Below are 18,747 nucleotides of genomic sequence, written 5' to 3' on the forward strand. Positions count from 1 at the left end.
TGAATGAGGCCAGAAACAATAAAATACCTGTCTCTGGGTTATTCCTTTGGAAATAAAGGATATAGTATCAGTCAAGTCAAGGGCCTTTCTATACCTACATCGAACTAAAGCGCCAGACCAGCTTGGAGCTTGTCACCAGCTTCTTGGTTCCTCTGTACCCTCAAAGCCTGGAAAGGCACAGTGAGGGTGAATCACACCACATATCAAGGAGGTGATCTTATGTACTCTCTCCGGGTGATCTCAGGAAATTCAACCTACTACTTAAAGAGGTGGGGTAGGGGTCATAAGATGAGTCTGCAGAAACATTTCTGCTGACACTTGCTAGAAAAAAGAAATTCCTTTTTGAAAAATTTTAAGCACATCCATGTTTCATATATGTTGACTTGTATGGCACCTCGAATAAATCCTTTGAGAGCATTCTAAGAGCAACTGGGTTTTTTGGACTTCTCATGGGAATGAAGATTCTGCATCCAGGGGCATAAGTGTGAATTCTGGCCTTCTATTCCTTATTTTCAAAGTGAATCAATATCAAGTTCACAAAGGAATCCCTCTTCTATGCCTTTTATATTTACTTCTCTCATCACCAAATACTTGAGTGGTGCTTTGTAGAACAGTAGTATACTTAACAGCATACCCTTAAATTATCCAGAAATTAAATGTAAAATGTCTAAAGACAACACCAACTTACCAGCTATTGTTGATGGAAATAAGTTGTTTGCAAATTATGTTAAGGGGAAGTCCAAATGTATTGGTAGCATCTGGATGGCCTTTTTGCCAAAGCCTCCGGACATACTCACGCTGACTCTCTATCTAGAAATGTCACATAAAAGTTAAAATTAGAAAAGTTAAACTTTCCCATGGATGTGAGTTATGAGCCTTGGCATGAGAAGAACAGAACATCAGCCCTTTGCGTATCTTCATTATTTGACTAATTTTCACCCAGACATGAGTTTTAGGGATTCCTTCACACAGAGATATGGTTGTTTTTTAGTCTGAGGCAAGGATCAGTCAGGAAAAGCAAAGGCAAACAGCTTTAGGGAATCTTAAGAGGCACAAGAAAACTTCTTTCTATAAAATAATTGACTACAAGCAAAAAATTTTAAGCAGGCCTAAGGAACTGTATTAGCTTTTCCCTGGAAGTCACAGACTGTGACCATTTCCTATAGTGTTCTAGAAATACTTGCAACCTTTTAAAAAATAAATATAATTTTACACATTTAATGTCTTACAAAGGGGTAGGCTTAGTCCTTTCACTATAGATAAACTGTGATTGAATGAAAATAGGTTGTCAGTTCTTTGTGGATCATTAAATGTAATTAGGACTGGAAACCTCCCTTTAAGACTGTAGTTATGCTTGGAATTCAACAATGCAAATAAACTTACAAATAAACATTGTGTACATGCTGTCCTAGGAAACTCAAGATTCTGAATTGGTACTGAAAGGAAAATACAGTTTTCAGTTTTCACCTGTGTTTTCCATCCCCTTCCCACATGGAATCTTAACAAAAAACCAAATATACTCACGTGCTGGTTGAGGATGCCCCTCACCAGCTGCAGGTGAAGCCTCAGGCAGATGCATTCCTCTTGGTAGGCCTTAATGAAGTAAGGATGACTGAAGTCAAACCTTGGGCACCTGTGCATGATGTCTGTGATCACTTGTGCTAAGGCAAACCTCTCCTCTGGGTCCAATGCATGCTGGTAGGCTTCAAAGTAACTGTCAAGAAGCTGTAAATAAGGTTTATAGTCAGGGGACAGAGCCCAGCAAAGGAAGAAAGGTGAGCTCCCAACCATTTCCATGCTTTGGAAAGCCCCCCACCATCAATAGGAGGGAGACAGCTCTGCATCTCTGGGTATTGGCCCTGGGTGGGCAGACGCAGCACCAGCGCATCATAGACCAAGTTAGGGAGGGCGAGGGAAAAAGCACTCATTGCACCTCTGTCCCCTCTTCCTCTGCTCTCTACACATGAAAGGGGAGTAATATCATGAATAATACAACATCTAACAATTATAAGTTCCAATGAGACAGTGCATTCGGTGTCACTTCATCAAATACGTTTATCTTCAACACCTATTCCCACAGACCCACTCTCCTCCCCCTATTTTATTCTATTACCAAAGGTGGGCAAGTAGGCTCCACCCCTCTTCTACATCATCAGCCCCATTTATGACACCTTCTCTTTAATAGCTTGCCTATTTAAGTGTCACATATATAGAAATGGTGGAGGAGGGGTCAGAATGGCAAATGGAGGGTGCAAGTCCCCTCTAAATATAAAGGCATTTATTCCAGATCAGACTCCACTCGGAAGGGCCTATGTACAGAACTCTCAAAAGCATCTGGGAAGCTTCTGTTTTACTAAAGTTCACAAGTCTTTTCTAAAAACTGAAGAAGGCTTCCCCACACTAACTGTTGAAGAAACTCAGAAAGATACAGTCTTTATTTTGTTTTTACATTTGTTTATGAACTTAGGGAATTTCTGTTCTGCGTGTAAATTTTATTTGTATATAATTAGTCATGGTGCTAATGAGAAAAAGCTCTTCAGAGTTCACTGGACTGGAATCCCAAGCAGATACCTAAGAGCTGATATGCAAGTAGTTCTGAACAATGTAGTTACTCTTTTTGGGTTGTTTTAAAACTTTCATAGGCCTTAGACACACTTACTTTTGGAGACCCTGTCCCATACTATATCAAATATATTAAAACTCATATCCTAATCAATTTATTTGGTAAAAAAGTTAAATGATATTTATAATTTTGCTTTTCAAATTGTTTGGCTATGAGCAATACATTTCATTAATGATGACAGATTTCTGGGTAGTATGTACTTGAGGATTTTTATGAACTGAGAAAATCTGATCTATAAATTATTTTCACATTAATGAGATGTTTCTAAGTACTCAAAGTTTTCACATTTTATGGACATGTCATTTAAGCATTTGTTGGTATCTATTTTGTATTTTCTTTTCATATTTCCATGTAATGCATGTTTTCTTTTTCTCAGATAGCACATATTTCCAATGGTCTCTGAAAAGCCTTTAGATCCTAAACACTGAGTCTATATCACCTGATGGACAAAATCAACTCTGGCTGAAAGCTTCTGAACTTCTGCTCCCACCAGTCTCACAATGCAATGGATTCCTTTCCTCTGCCCGTATAATCCAACATCATCCCTAGAATTTCAGCTCAGCATGCCCCTCCTCAGTCTTCTCTTACCCACTCCTCTAAAGCAGGCTTCATGCTTCTGAAAGGCCTCCTAGGGTGGCTGTAGCACCAAAGACACAGGTGTGCCCAGTGAGTTCACTTAGTTGATAGCAAGGAGTAGATTGTTGAGTCTGCAATTTTTGCCAACCTGATAGCCAAGCACACTTTGAGACACATTAGAGCATTTTTTGTTTCCTTGGGTAGTGGTTTTCCTGGTGGTTTGAGGCCTGGGAGCCAGCCTACTTCTTAACAAACTACGGAATTTCCTAAAAGGAAATAAAGAGCACCTTTCATTGTGTAGAGTCCATAGCTAAGAATGAAAGAACAGAAAGAACTGAGAGGGTGTAAGCACTGCTTGAATATAGGTGGCGACAGCTCAGGAGGAAGTAAAAGAACCCAAGTGGCAGGAAAAGCCGGGAGTGGCTCCATCTTGCAATAATAACTCCTGAGGCTCCCAAGAAGGCAAACATTTGCAAATCAATTAGAAGCCTAGGAATCAAATACTGCCTTAGCAAAAGATGTCCAGTGTCTGAAGGCTATTCAATGCTAAGGCTCAAGGAGGGAAAGCCTGGGGCACTTTATTTAGCATCCAGTTTTGCAGGATGCACTTTGGGAAACACTGGTCCACGGGAACTTGGGTCAACCTTAGTATACAAAGGATAACATCAGAAGAAGCTAAAAGCTTAGGACACAGAGTGTGCTCCACAGGTTAAAAACTCACACACCTCAGAGTGTGAAATGAAGAAAGGTGCAGAACCCTAGTCTTTAAGTGAGCCTCAGGGAAAATGAAGCCAGCAGGGTGATCTAAATGACCTTATTCCATCCACAGAGCTAGAGTAGCATTCAGTTATTAAATAGAAGAAGACAAAGCAGGAACAAAGGAGTGATGGGGAAAGAAGGCTGTCACTCAATAGCCTAGGGGAAGATCAAGAAAGAAACAGTAACTTCCCTAAATCATTCTCAATGAAATTAAACCCTTTTGGCTGGACCAGGGCAATCCCAGGAGCTGGTTTATAGAATTTGTATTGCTGTGACCTGCTTTTGTACAATGAGCCATATTGTTTGGTTATTTGGCAGGGGAAGATTGTAGGGAGGGTTCTTGCTAGTGATTCCAATCTGGTGATACCAGGTTTCAGAGGCAGGTGCTAAGCTGCCATCATCACTTTGTTGTTGGTAGAATTATCAGGTTTAACAAATAAAAATACAGGTCATCTAATTAAATTTGAATTGCTGATAAACAACCAATACTTTTTTTAGTATGTCACAAATATTGTCATATTTTACCTGGCACCCCCAGTTGTTGAGAAGGAAAATGCGGCTCTTTTTAAACTGAAAAGCTTTTTTTCAAGCTTTGCCCTCCACCTTGAAAAGCTCTCAGATGGCCCTTTGCATAATTTTATTATGAATTCTTTCTCATCAGGGGTAGGGCCGTGATCTTTACACCTCACAGGTTCTATTTATATCTGTTTGCTAACTGGCTCATTTCCATTTGAACTCTGGACTGGCATTTGTCTAAGAAGTCTTCCTAGCCTGTCAAATGTCACCTGTGTATGTCAAGGGCCAACTTGCAGGCAAAATAATGTGTGGTGCACACTGATGGTAGGCATCAAACATTGGAGAAAATAGAAAAGAGCCAGAATGAATAATCTCAAACCATACTGTGTTTTTTTTTAACCTAAGCCTCTTTTTATTTCTTGGATTTAAAAAAACTTTTAAAAACAGTTCAGTTCAGTTCAGTCGCTCAGTCGTGTCCGACTCTCCGCGACCCCATGAATCACAGCACGCCAGGCCTCCCTGTCAATCACCAACTCCCGGAGTTCACTCAAACTCATGTCCATCGAGTCGGTGATGCCATCCAGCCATCTCATTCTCTGTGGTCCCCTTCTCCTCCCACCCCCAACCTTTCCCAGCATCAGAGTCTTTTCCAGTGAGTCAACTCGTCGCATGAGGTGGCCAAAGTACTGCAGTTTCAGCTTTAGCATCAGTCCTTCCAATGAACACCCAGGACTGATCTCCCTTAGAATGGACTGGTTGGATCTCCTTGCAGTACTTTAGGTCAAATGAAAGTGTAAAAGAGAAAATCAGTGTCAGACACATTTTGTCACAGAATTTTCTGCCCCCCACCTTTCTGAGTACTCTAAACACTAATTCAAATTATCCTGAAAATGTGTCCTCTGGTGGCAGTGGAGAGCATTAGCAGTTGGTATAAATGTCACTTAGGAACTGGCACAGCTGATGCCTGGCTCCTGAGTCTCTTAATCCACCTAAATTCATACCAGCTCTATTTTTATGAGCAGTTTATATAATATGGTTACTTGAAGGATTTAAGGCAAGCTACTAGAAAAGAGTCTGATGCTGGGAGGGATTGGGGGTGGGAGGAGAGGGGGACGACAGAGAATGAGATGGCTGGATGGAATCACCGACTCGATGGACATGAGTTTGAGTGAACTGCGGGAGTTGGTGATGGACAGGGAGGCCTGGCGTGCTGTGATTCATGGGGTCGCAAAGAGTTGGACACGACTGAGCAACTGAACTGAACTGAACTGAATGTGTTTGAGCAATTTTTAACTTTAGTGATTCTAATGTATTTAACAATCAAAAACAGCTGAAGACACTTAGCAGTAGAATCAGTACTGGGGGAAATCAATTGTATTCTAGATAAAAGTCTGGTGTATCAGTTAAAAACAGGCTCTTGTGACAATTTCTGGGATTCTAGAAATTGATTTGGAAGGCTACATTTTCCAGGTTTTGGCACAGATAAGTCAGTTTCTATAAGGAACTTATTCTCAGGGTAGAAAGGAGGGAGATTATGTTCAATGGTTGTTTTAAGTTAAAATATTTTCATGTACCATAGAAGAAACTAGTAGACAGCCCTGGTAACTTAGCCCAGAATGAACACTAGGCCAAAGTGAGGAGAAATTGGTTTATTACTCTCTACCTTTCTGTTCTTCTCTACCATCAAGTCCTCCATAGGAGGCCTAGAAGAACTGAAAACAGAGATGGGGAGAGCACAGAAAAGGGATACTGCCTACAACTCATGTCTGGACCAATAAACATGTCGAGTTTGAGGATTTTGTATTACTTACATTTAATGCAGCCTCTCCAGTTTCTATACTATGAGGCTCAATCTCCCATTTACTCAGTTGATAACAATAAGCTTCTAATTGACAGATCAAGTGTCCAGACGCACACTCTAGAGGTCAGTTGTCTTTGGAAAGAGGAACAATTTTCGAAGCTATGGCTTGCACCCTGTAAGCCTAGCCAGCTGTTTTCCCAAATTGGCTGATCGGCATCTCCATGGGTCACAGAGCAGAGAGTGGATGAAATGGTCAACCCTCTACTAGAAAAACAACTCAAAGAAGACACTGCCACTGCCACACCCTCTCACCACACCACAGTGCACCGTAACCTGGTCTCCACTCTGCTGCTCTTTGAGAGGGTCCTACAAGGCTAACAACGACTGCCTGACAGCTAACCCCACTGCCTGGTTTTTAGGGCTCACGTTTCTTTATGTTTCAATTGTTCTCCACACAGGTAATCATCCTCTCCTAATTAAGATTCTTTTCTTTCTGTGGGCTTTCCTAATGTTATCCTTTTCTTTTTGCTGCAGTCTCTTTGGCTACTCCTTGTTCCTCTCATGGATTCTTGTCCCACGACCTTCCCCTTAAATGTCAGTGTTCCCAGGGACCCATTTCAGACATCTCTTTTACTACTCATTTTGATACATTACTATGGTATGACTTCCACCTCTATACCTCAGCTCATATCTGCTCCTAAACTTCAAACCTACAGCTCCCGTAAAACATTCATGGGTACATGCTAAGTTGCTTTAGTTGTGTCCAACTCCGTGACCCAATGGGCTGTAGCCTACCAGGCTCCTCTGTCCATGAGATTCTCTAGGCAAGAATACTGGAGTGGGTTGCCATGCCCCCTCCTCCAGGGGATCTTCCTGATCCAGGGAAGGAAACCATGTCTCTTAGGTCTCCTGCATTAGCAGGCAGATTCTTTACCACTAGTGCCACCTGGGAAGACATTCACACCTGGGTTTGAGCAGACTCTGCTCACATGCCTTGTGTCCCAGACTTAAAAAAACCTTCCTGTCTAAAGAGGCCCCTCTTCTTCCATTCTGTTTCAGTTAACAGCCTCCTCCCTGAGCCTGAGGAAGTCGTTTTAATTCCACCCTCATTCTCTCATGCCAACATCTAGTCTTCAAATCCTGTCATTTCCATTTCTGGAAATCCTTGCCCAGCTGCTCTCACCCACCCACATGTGGCCTACCCTTGTAAAGACCATAATAAGGTCTGTCAGTCTGTCTGCATTTAGCAAAGTGAGGCCTGTCCCTGACAGCACAATGAACATGAATGGAATCATCACACATTCTCACTAAAAGCATACATGTCATAAAAGGGCCTAAATTATATAGCCCTCTAACAAATTTCCCTTAAACTGAAGCCATATCCTTCACATTTTGTTTTCTGTAACAAAGAACCACAGAAAAGAGCATAAAATTGATTATATATTTACATCTAAGATTTTTAAAATACTTATTCACTTCATTGGGTGTTGCCCTAAAAGACCCACGGGGTTTAAAAAAATACATTGGATTTTATAAGAATGTTTTTAATAGGTGTTTTGTTTTCTAGGCAAAAATACCTGGCGCTTGCTTTCTAGAAGAGTTGCTTCCCAAGTCCACATGTCATACAGCACAGCAAATCTGTCCACACCTGCATGGGTCCATCCCCAGTCCTGGTCAATATGTGACTTGCTGCTCTCTTTGTGACCTAGGAGAGAAAAGAATGAAAATGATTAGAGACAGGCCTCACTACAGAGGTGTTCCTAGGAGAAATGGGGCCCTCAGATTGTCAGCTCCCTCTCAGGAATGAAAACACTAAATGGCTAACTGGGGTTCCTAAGAATCGGCTAAAAAGACATGAGCAAGACTAGGTAGGCCTTAAGTTCTTACTTGCTGACTTCTAGATCAACAGAGGTTTTTGTTTTTACTTTTAGTTTTAAAAGACTAATTTTAGAAATATAAACCAAAATTCAGTTAACATGAAAGATTTACTAAAATTTCAAACCTGTAATTTAAAATCAAAACATACATTTCTCCTCTGTAAAAACAGGTTCCTGGTGGTTTAACAACAAACCTAGTTTAAACTGCTGTATCAATTGATGCCAACCAAGTCAAAAATTTTCAGGGAAATTCCTAAGGTATTTCTCAATTGTGCTAATTACTAACTTAAATCAGTAAGGGTAACCCTTGCCATTATTCAGCTAAAATATTTTCTCACTATAGTACTGTAAGTTTTCATTGTCAGCATTATTATTGCTTAAAATTTTAAGCAGTCTGTTTCAGAACAAAATATTAAAAAGTAAGGGATTTTCAGGTTTGGTGATTATCAAGTATATAATGGGTACTGAACAACAGAAAGCCATTGGTCAGGAATTTCTCCAGCAGCAGTTGGGAAATCATTTCACAATGAATGACCGTATACTCACTAGTTCAGTGAGACATGCTCATGTGACTAAGTATTTCAGTCAAAGTAAGTTCTTAGTAGCTAAACACAGTCACATCATATTATAAATTAACATCAGCAAAAATAAACTAAAAGTTGAAATTAGGTGCCCTGGAATGTTGGATGCCATAACTGCATCCCATGATTCAGATCCCAAATGGCCTGTGGCAAAGGGAGAACAAAGAATTCAATCTAATACTAAATTAATTCTGTCTGGGATCTGAAAGGTTAACTGTCAAACATTCTTAGAGCAGCATTTTATAACAATATGAACATGAATTATCCTTAATTAAAGTCTACATATATTACAAAATAGCACAATCTCTTGCTAAATTTCTCTCTAGGTGTTATAATTCATCTAGAAACTCTAATTTCTTTCCAAATGGAATACTAATGCCGTCATATTATTCCAACAGGAATATTCTTACCTCATTGATTTCTAAAACTGGATAAATTTGAGTGATGCCAAAAGAAAGAGAGAATACAGATTATGGGTTATTTGATTACCCTGACTAATGATTTCTCTCTCTGGGACTTGTCTGACATTTTCCTAGCCAGGTCTTCTTGCATCCTGATGGTTTTTTTCTTAGGAACTCAGAAATATCTCTGCTTCTAACTGTAGTTTCCCCAAGGTCAATTATTTCTTTTATTGTCACTTAGAAAAAAAGTTATTAATTTCACTTGCTTACCTTGCTTCCCTCAGGGCCCTGCACCTAGTACGTAAGGCAGAAATGCTACTGGGCAACAAGTAGAGTCTAAACAATAATAAGAACTATAACCAAGTTACAGTTTCCAACAAATGGAGGACTTGAGCTTGAAACAAAACTTTATCTTTTCTAGAGTGGTGTGTGTTGGGGATGCTTATTGAATTTTCTGATACTATTATATATGTGTTTATATTTTGAGGTGGGAGGTATTAAATAGAGCCCTTAGCATTTTTTGTCCATTTGGATAGGTTGATTTTTGTCTGGTTGATTTTTAAAAATCTGACTTCTGACCTTTTTCTCTCTCAATGTAATGGCTGGCCACAAGCAGCAGTTCTGTCTCTAGGTCCTTCAGATCATTCAAGGCTTCATCATACATGACATATACTCCTTGCTGGTCCTGGGTGTGGATGTAACTAGCATCCATGCTGTAGTAGTCATCCTGGTTCTCCACTTCTGAGAACTCCATGAATTGGATGCTCTGGACCTGGGAAAGAAAGCCAAGCCTGGAAGTTACCTGAACAGGGAGAGCAATATTTTGCCAGCTCAAATGGACAAAATGGCAGGCTTCTGTTCCCACACAGTGGGCTGTCAGCATGGAACTGTAGACATGATGAATGTATAAAGAGCTAGCTATATGTAGGGAAAAAGATAACAACAAAGAATGTCAGGAAAGAGTAGTTCCTAAGATGGATAGATTAACCAGTTGATTAAATTTTATAATTAATTTTATAATTAATTCAGGATTATCTGGGAAAAGGTAGACAATAGAGCCAAGGGATAAAGGTAGTCTCTGAAGTCAGAGTACCTGTGTTTAGGTCCTGGGGTTTCCCAGGTGGTGCTAGTGGTAAAAGAACCTGCCTGCCATTGCAGGAGGTGTAAGAGATGTGGGTTCAATTCCTGGGTTGGGAAGATCCTGGAGGAGGGCATGGCAATCCACTCCAGTATTCTTTCCCCCTCCCAGATTTCAAACTATATTAGAAAGCTATAGTAACCAAAACAGTATGACATTGTCATAAAAAAACTGGATAAATGTAACAGAATATAGAGCTGAGAAATAAACCAACACACATATGGCCAATTAATTTACCACAAAAGAGGCATTAATATACAATGAGATAAGGACAATCTTTAGTTCTTTTTTCCTTATTGGGAAAAATGAACAGCCACATGCAAAAGTGTTAAACTGGACCATTATTTTACATTATATATAAAAATTTACTCAAAATAGATTAAAGACCTAAATGTAAGACTAGAAACCATAAAATTCTAATAAAAAAACATATGGTAAACTCCTTGTTATCACACTTGGCAATATTCTTTACATCTGACTCCAATAGTAATGGCAACAAAATAAATACGTGATTTAAATTTTTTTTTAATGAAGAATGTGGATTCAGTGAAAAGAACATTTTTTTTTTTTACAAGAAATACAATTTATTATTTGCTTGCTTCTCTGAGGGCTCACCACATGGCATAAGGTACCACGTGATACCCAGATTAAAAGCATGGCTTTGGTGGTTGGGGCTTTAAGTAAGAATAGAAAATTCATCTTCATCATCATGTATGCATGCATGCTCAATTGTGTGCGACTCTTAGCAACACTCTGGACTGTAGCCCCCTAGGCTCCTCTGTCCATGGGATTCTCTAGGCAAGAATACTCGAGTGGGTTGCCATTCCCATCCATGGCCACTCCAGTATTCTTGCTTGGAGAATTCCATGGACAGAGGAGCCTGGCGGGCTACAGCATTTAGGGTCACAAAGATTCTGACATGATTGAAGTGACTAAACATGCATGCACTCTGCCAGGACCTCACTTTAAGCAAGTCACTTAGAATTTAGACTCCATTTCTTCATCTATCACACGGGGACAGTGGAGACACTACAAGGTTTGTTGCATATGATACCATATGTGCATGTATGACCTCACATATATATGAGGCCCTTAAGATCTATAATCAGCTATTTCTCTTAATCTTATAAATACTTCTAAAATGCATTAACACAGTCTCATGATTTGGTGTCCTCCCAAAATTCACGTCCACTTGAAACTTGTGAATGTGGCCTTACTTGGAAATAGTCTTTGCAGATGTACACAAGTTAAGATGGGGTCATACTGGATTAAGGTGAGCCTCAATCCAATGACTGGTGTTCTTGTAAAAAGAGGAAATTTGGAAACAGACACATAGGAGAGAAGACCACATAAAGGCAGAGGCAGAGACTGGAGTAATGCATCTACAAGCCAAGGAGCACCAAGGATTGCTGGCAACTACAGAGGCCAGAGAGGTAACGAGGATTTTCCCTGGGGCCTTCAGAGACAGCATGGTCCTGCTGACACCTTGATTTTGGACTGTTTCCAGAATCGTAAGAGAATAAATTTCTCTCCCAGCTGTTGTGAGCCACTCACTTTGTGGTACTTTGTTATGGCAACCCTAGGAAACTAACACAAGTTTTGAGTAGTCCAATCATAATTTTATTTTTAGATGACCAAGGGTCTATTGCTTCCTGGGAATCATTATTCTCATAATAACTCTCATAATTTCAAACTCCTCTACCCTGTTCCACACTCCCAGTGTCCAGCCTCCCTCAGTCTCAGCTGATACCCCTCCACTTCTCCATTCACACACAAGCCCACCACGCTTGCCCCTTCTTTACTGCTCCCTCTGCACTGTAGGGGCCTATTACACTCCCCTTCACTAAGGTCATTCCCTCCCGCTCTGAAGCATCTCTTCTCCTTGGACATCCAACTCATCTCAACCAGACATTTCCCAACTGACACTGATACATGCTCCTGGCCCTCTTATTTTAAAATATCCTCATACCCTTCCCCAGGTTCCACCTTATGTCCCTCCTTCTCACAGTCCAACCCATCCTAAAACATCATCTGTCTCCTCCTCACCTCCTACTCCTCACCCATTCCCATCTAGCTCCTGTCTCCATCAAGCCACCCGAACCACTTTTACAAAGACCAACAATGACCATCCAGTAGACTTTCTATAGTCATCTTTACGTAATCTCTCAGGAAGATTTGACATGGTTTAGCATTCCCTGCTTATTGACCCATTTTCTGTGCTGGCTTTCTGGGACTCCACATTTTTCCTGCTATCACAAATTTTCAGTAATTTCTTCATTATCAGGTCATCAAATAGTGGCCCACACTCAAGCTCCTAGTCCTTCACTTGGAATTGTACACTTTCACAGCTGAGATAACCATCTTTAGACCATTTGCTCCCCAGTTTATATCTCCAATCCAGACCTCCTAAAATTCCAGACCCACATATCCAATTATCTATTTAGCATCTGTTCCTGGGCATCTCAAAAGCCCCTCAACTTTAACATGGTCAAATCATGTGCTCTCCCCCATGAACCTAGGCTACCTCCAGCTTCCCCATTTAGTAAATAGCACCACCACCCATCTACTTCCTCTAGCACGAATCATTCCAGATGTCTCTTTCTATCTCACCCTACATGTCCAATCTGTCACTAAGTCCTGTTGATTTTACTTCCTATGTCTCAAATCCATCCAACTGCATCTCCACCACCCACCACCCTAGTCCAAGCTGTCACTATCTGGCACTAGAACTAGTCTAGCAGCTTCTAAACTGGTTTAGCCTGTTAAATGGTCTGTCCACTTTCCTTCTGGCATGGGCTTATTCTCCCCTCCATTTTATTCACTACTAGCAGAGGATCTTTTAGAAATGGAGCTTAGATTACGCTATCCATTCTCCCCTTTAACATCTAAAGTCTCTAAAGGCTTCCCATTGCTCATAGTACAAAACAAAACTCCATAAAAGGACCTACATGGTCTGCTCCCTGCCTATCTCTTTCCAGTGGTTTTGAACCAAATGTGATTTTGCCCTCAGAGGACATTTGGCCATGTCTGGAGACTTTTTGGTTATTATAACTTGGGGGAGGTGCTACTGGCATCTAGTAGGTAGAGGCCAGGGGTGCACAAGACAGTCTCTCACAATAAAGAATTATCAGGCCCAAAATGTCAATAGTGCCAACATTGAGAACCCTTGGGTTACTTTTTGTTTTGTAACACTTTCCACCTGGATTACTGTGTCCCAGCCATTCATGTATTCTTTTGATTTCCTCTGGGTACCATGCTTCTCTGGCCACAGGTCCTTTGCACAGACTATGTATCCTTTCTTTGTGGAATTGCTAGACATCTGTTGTTCAGTTGTTTAGTCGTGTTCAACTTCTTGCGACCCTATGGACTGCAGCAAAGCAGGCTTCCCTGTCCTTCACTATCTCCTAGAGTTTGCTCAAACTCATGTCCATTGAGTTGATGATGCCATCCAACCATCTTATCCTCTATTGTCCCCTTCTCCTCCTGCCTTTAGTCTTTCTCAGAATCAGGGTCTTTTCCATGAGTCAGTTCTTCGCATCAGGTGGCCAAAGTATTGGACTTCAGCTTCAGCATCAGACCTTCCAATGAATATTCAGGACTGATTTCCTTTAGGATTGACTACCTTGATCTCCTTGCTATCCAAGGGAATCTCAAGAGTCTTCTCCAACACCACAATTTGAAGACGTTGATTCTTCCACACTCAGGCTTTTCTATTGTCCAGTTCTCACATCCATACATGGCTACTGGAAAACCATAGCTTTGACTATACGGACCTTTGTAGGCAAAGTAATGTCTCTGCTTTTTAATATGCTGTCTTCAGTTCAGTTCAGTTCAGTCGCTCAGTTGTGTCCGACTCTTTGCGACCCCATGAATCACAGCACGCCAGGCCTCCCTGTCCATCACCAACTCCCAGAATTCACTCAAACTCATGTCCATTGAGTCGGTGATGCCATCCAGCCATCTCATTCTCTATCGGCCCCATCTCCTCCAACCCCCAATCCCTCCCAGCATCAGACTCTTTTCCAGTGAGTCAACTCATCACATGAGGTGGCCAAAGTATTGGAGTTTCAGCTTTAGCATCAGTCCTTCCAATGAACACCCAGGATTTATCTCCTCTAGAATGGACTGGTTGGATCTCCTTGCAGTCCAAGGGACTCTCAAGAGTCTTCTCCAGCACCACAGTTCAAAAGCATCAATTCTTCGGCAATCAGCTTTCTTCACAGTCCAACTTTCACATCCATACATGACCATGGGAAAAACCATAGCCTTGACTAGACGGACCTTGGTTGGCAAAGTAATGTCTCTGATTTTTAATATGCTATCTAGGTTGGTCATAACTTTCCTTCCAAGGAATAAGCATCTTTCAATTTCATGGCTGCAATCAGCATCTGCAGTGATTTTGGAGCTCAAAAAAATAAAGTCTGACACTGTTTCCACTCTTTCCCCATCTATTTCCCATGAAGTGATGAGACCAGATGCCATGATCTTCGTTTTCTGAATGTTGAGCTTCAAGCCAACCTTTTCACTCTCCTCTTTCACTTTCATCAAGAGGCTTTTGAGTTCCTCTTCACTTTCTGCCATAAGGGTGGTGTCATCTGCATATCTGAGGTTATTGATATTTCTCCCAGAAATCTTGATTCCAGCTTGTGCTTCTTCCAGCCCAGCGTTCCTCATGATATACTCTGCATATAAGTTAAATAAGCAGGGTGACAATATACAACCTTGACGCACTCCTTTTCCTATTTGGAACCAGTCTGTTGTTCCATGTCCAGTTCTAACTGTTGCTTCCTGACCTGCATACAGGTTTCTCAAGAGGCAGGTCAGGTGGTCTGGGATTCCCATCTCTTTCAGAATTTTCCACAGTTTGTTGTGATCCACACAGTCAAAGGCTTTGGCATAGTCAAAGAAGCAGAAGTAGATGTTTTTCTGGAACTCTCTTGCTTTCTCCATGATCCAGTGGATGTTGGCAATTTGATCTCTGGTGCTTCTGCCTTTTCTAAAACCTGCTTGAACATCTGGAAGTTCACGGTTCACATATTGCTGAAGCCTAGCTTGGAGAATTTTGAGCATGACTTTACTAGCGTGTGAGATGAGTGCAATTGTGCGGTAGTTTGAGCATTCTTTGGCATTGCCTTTCTTTGGGATTGGAATGAAGACTGACCTTTTCCAGTCCTGTGGCCACTGCTGAGTCTTCCAAATTTGTTGGCATATTGAGTGCAGCACTTTCACAGCATCATCTTTCAGGATTTGAAATAGCTCAATTGGAATTCCATCACCTCCACTAGCTTTGCTCGTAGTGATGCTCTCTAAGGCCCACTTGACTTCACATTCCAAGATGTCTGGCTCCAGGTGAGTGATCACGCCATCGTGATTATCTTCGTCGTGAAGATCTTTTTTGTACAGTTCTTCTGTGTATTCTTGCCAGCTCTTCTTAATATCTTCTGCTTCTATTAGGTCCATACCACTTCTGTCCTTTATCGAGCCCATCTTTGCATGAAATGTTCCCTTGATATCTCTAATTTTCTTGAAAAGATCTCTTGTTTTTCCTATTCTGTTGTTTTCCTCTATTTCTTTGCAATGATCGCTGAGGAAGGCTTTCTTATCTCTCCTTGCTATTCTTTGGAACTCTGCATTCAGATGCTTATATCTTTCTCTTTCGTTTTTCGCTTCTCTTCTTTTCACAGCTATTTGTAAGGCCTCCTCAGACAGCCATTTTGCTCTTTTGCATTTCTTTTCCATGGGGATGGTCTTGGTCCCTGTCTCCTGTACAATGTCACGAACCTCCGTCCAGAGTTCATCAGGCACTCTATTGATCAGATCTAGTCCCTTAAATCTATTTCTCACTTCCACTGTATAATCATAAGGGATTTGATTTAGGTCATATCTGAATGGTCTAGTGGTTTTCCCTACTTTCTTCAATTTAAGTCTGAATTTGGCAATAAGGAGTTCATGATCTGAGTCACAGTCAGCTCCCAGTCTTGTTTTTGCTAACTGCATAGAGCTTCTCCATCTTTGGCTGCAAAGAATATAATCAATCTGATTTCGGTGTTGACCATCTGGTGATGTCCATGTGTAGAGTTTTCTCTTGTGTTGTTAGAAGAGGGTGTTTGCTATGACCAGTGCATTCTCTTGGCAAAACTCTATTAACCTTTGCCCTGCTTCATTTCATACTCCAAGGCCAAATTTGCTTGTTACTCCAGGTGTTTCTTGACTTCCTACTTTTGTATTCCAGTCCCCTATAATGAAAAGGACATCTTTTTTGGGTGTTAGTTCTAAAAGGTCTTGTAAGTCTTCATAGAACCGTTCAACTTCGGCTTCTTCAGCATTACTGGTTGGGGCATAGACTTGAATGGTTTGCCTTAGAAACAAACAGAAATCATTCTGCTGTTTTTAAGATTGCATCCAAGTACTGCATTTCGGGTTCTTTTGTTGACCACGATGGCTACTTCATTTCTTCTAAGGGATTCCTGCCCACAGTAGTAGATATAATGGTCATCTGAGTTAAATTCACCCATTCCAGTCCATTTTAGTTCACTGATTCCTAGAATGTCTATGTTCACTCTTGTCATCTCCTGTTTGACCACTTCCAATTTGCCTTGATTCATGGACCTAACATTCCAGGTTCCTATGCAATATTGCCCTTTACAGCATCGGACCTTGCTTCTATCACCAGTCACATCCACAGCTGGGTATTGGTTTCGCTTTGGCTCCATCCCTTCATTCTTTCTGGAGTTATTTCTCCACTGATCTCCAGTAGCATACTGGGCACCTACAAACCTGTCTAGGCTTGTCGTAACTTTTCTTCCAAGAAGAAAGTGTCTTCTAATTTCATGGCTGCAGTCACATTCCACAGTTTTTTTGGAACCCAAGAAAATAAAGTCTGTCTCTGTTTTCATTGTTTCCCCATATATTTGCATGAAGTGATGGAACTGGATGCCATGATCTTAGTTTCTTGAATGTTGAATTTTAAGCCAGCTTTTTCAGTCTCCTCTTTCACCTTCATCAAGAGGCTCTTTAATTCCTCTTTGCTTTCTACCACAACTGTGGTATCATCTGCATATCTGAGGTTACTGATATTTCTCCAAGCAATCTTGATTCCAGCTTGTGATTTATCCAGCCCAGTATTTCACATGATGTACTCTGCATATAAGTTAAATCAACAGGGTGACAATATAGAGCCTTGATGTACTCCTTTCCCAATTTGGAACCAGTCTTTTGTTCCATGTCTGGTTCTAACTGCTGCTTCTTGACCTGCATACAGGTTTCTCAGGAGGTAGGTAAGGTGGTCTGGTATTTCCATCTCTTTAAGAATTTTTCACAGTTTGTTGTAATCCACACAGGCAAAGGTTTTAGTGTAGTCAATGAAGCAGATGTGCTGTTTTTTTTTTTAATTCCCTTGCTTTTTCTATGATTCAAGATATTGGTAATTTGATCTCTGGTTCCTCTGCCTTTTCTAAATCCAGCTTACACATCTGGAAGTTCTATGTTCATACACTGTTGAAGCCTAGCTTGATGGTATTTGAACATTACTTTGCTACCATGTGAAATGAGTGAAATTGTATGGTCGTTTGAACATTCTTTGGCATTGCCCTTCTTTGGGATTAGAATGAAAATTGACCTTTTTCAGTCCTGTGGCCACTGCTGAGTTTTCCAAATTTGCTGGCATACTGAGTGCAGCACTTTCACAGCATCTGCTTTTAAGATTTTAAATAGTTCAGTTGGAATTACATCCCCTCCACTAGCTTTGTTTGTAGTGATTCTTCCTAAGGCCCACTTGAATTCACACTCTAGGATGTCTGGCTCTAGGTGAGTGATCACACCATTGTGGTTATTCAGTTCATTAAGACTTTTTTGTATAGCTCTTCTGTGTATTCTTGCCACCTCTTCTTAATATCTTCTGCTTCTATTAGGTGCATACTGTTTCTGTCCTTTAATGTGCCTATCTTGCATGAAATATTCCCTTGTTATCTCTAATTTTCTTGAAGAGATCTCTAATCCTTCCCATTCTATTGTTTTCCTCTATTTCTTTGCATTGTTAACTTAAAAAGACTTTCTTATGTCTCCTTCTATTCTCTGGAACTCTGCATTCAGATGGGTATGTCTTTCCTTTTCTCCTTTGTGTTTCACTTCTCTTTTCTCAGCTATTTGTAAGGCCTCCTCAAACAATCATTTTGCCTTTTTGCATTTCTTTTTCTTGGGGATGGTTTTGATCACTGCCTCCTGTACAATGTTATGAACCTCTGTCCACAATTCTTCAGGCACTCTGTTTACCAGATCTAATCCCTTGAATCTATTTATCACTTCCACTGTATAATCATAAGGGATTTTATTTAGGTCATATCTGAATGGCCTAGTAGTTTTCACTACGTTCTTCAATTTAAGTCTGAATTTTGCAATAAGGAGTTCATGATTTGAGCCACAGTCTGCTCCCAGTCTTATTTTTGCTGACTGTATAGAGCTTCTCTATCTTAGACT

At 40.8% G+C, this 18,747-nt stretch overlaps 1 protein-coding gene across 1 annotated transcript in view; it reads right to left on the reverse strand.

Annotated features, from left to right (window-relative positions):
- The window catches only part of LOC129561121 (uncharacterized), a 183,306-nt gene that overhangs the window by 107,532 nt on the left and 57,027 nt on the right, over positions 1 to 18,747 (reverse strand). Inside the window, 4 exon segments of the mRNA XM_055433524.2 lie at positions 689 to 810; positions 1,525 to 1,725; positions 7,853 to 7,980; positions 9,714 to 9,906. Of these exon segments, the coding sequence (XP_055289499.2) occupies positions 689 to 810; positions 1,525 to 1,725; positions 7,853 to 7,980; positions 9,714 to 9,906 (644 nt within the window).

Source organism: Moschus berezovskii, chromosome 10, assembly GCF_049115385.1.
Source record: "Moschus berezovskii isolate FMDL1 chromosome 10, NW_MosBer_1.0, whole genome shotgun sequence".
Classification (NCBI taxonomy): domain Eukaryota; kingdom Metazoa; phylum Chordata; class Mammalia; order Artiodactyla; family Moschidae; genus Moschus; species Moschus berezovskii.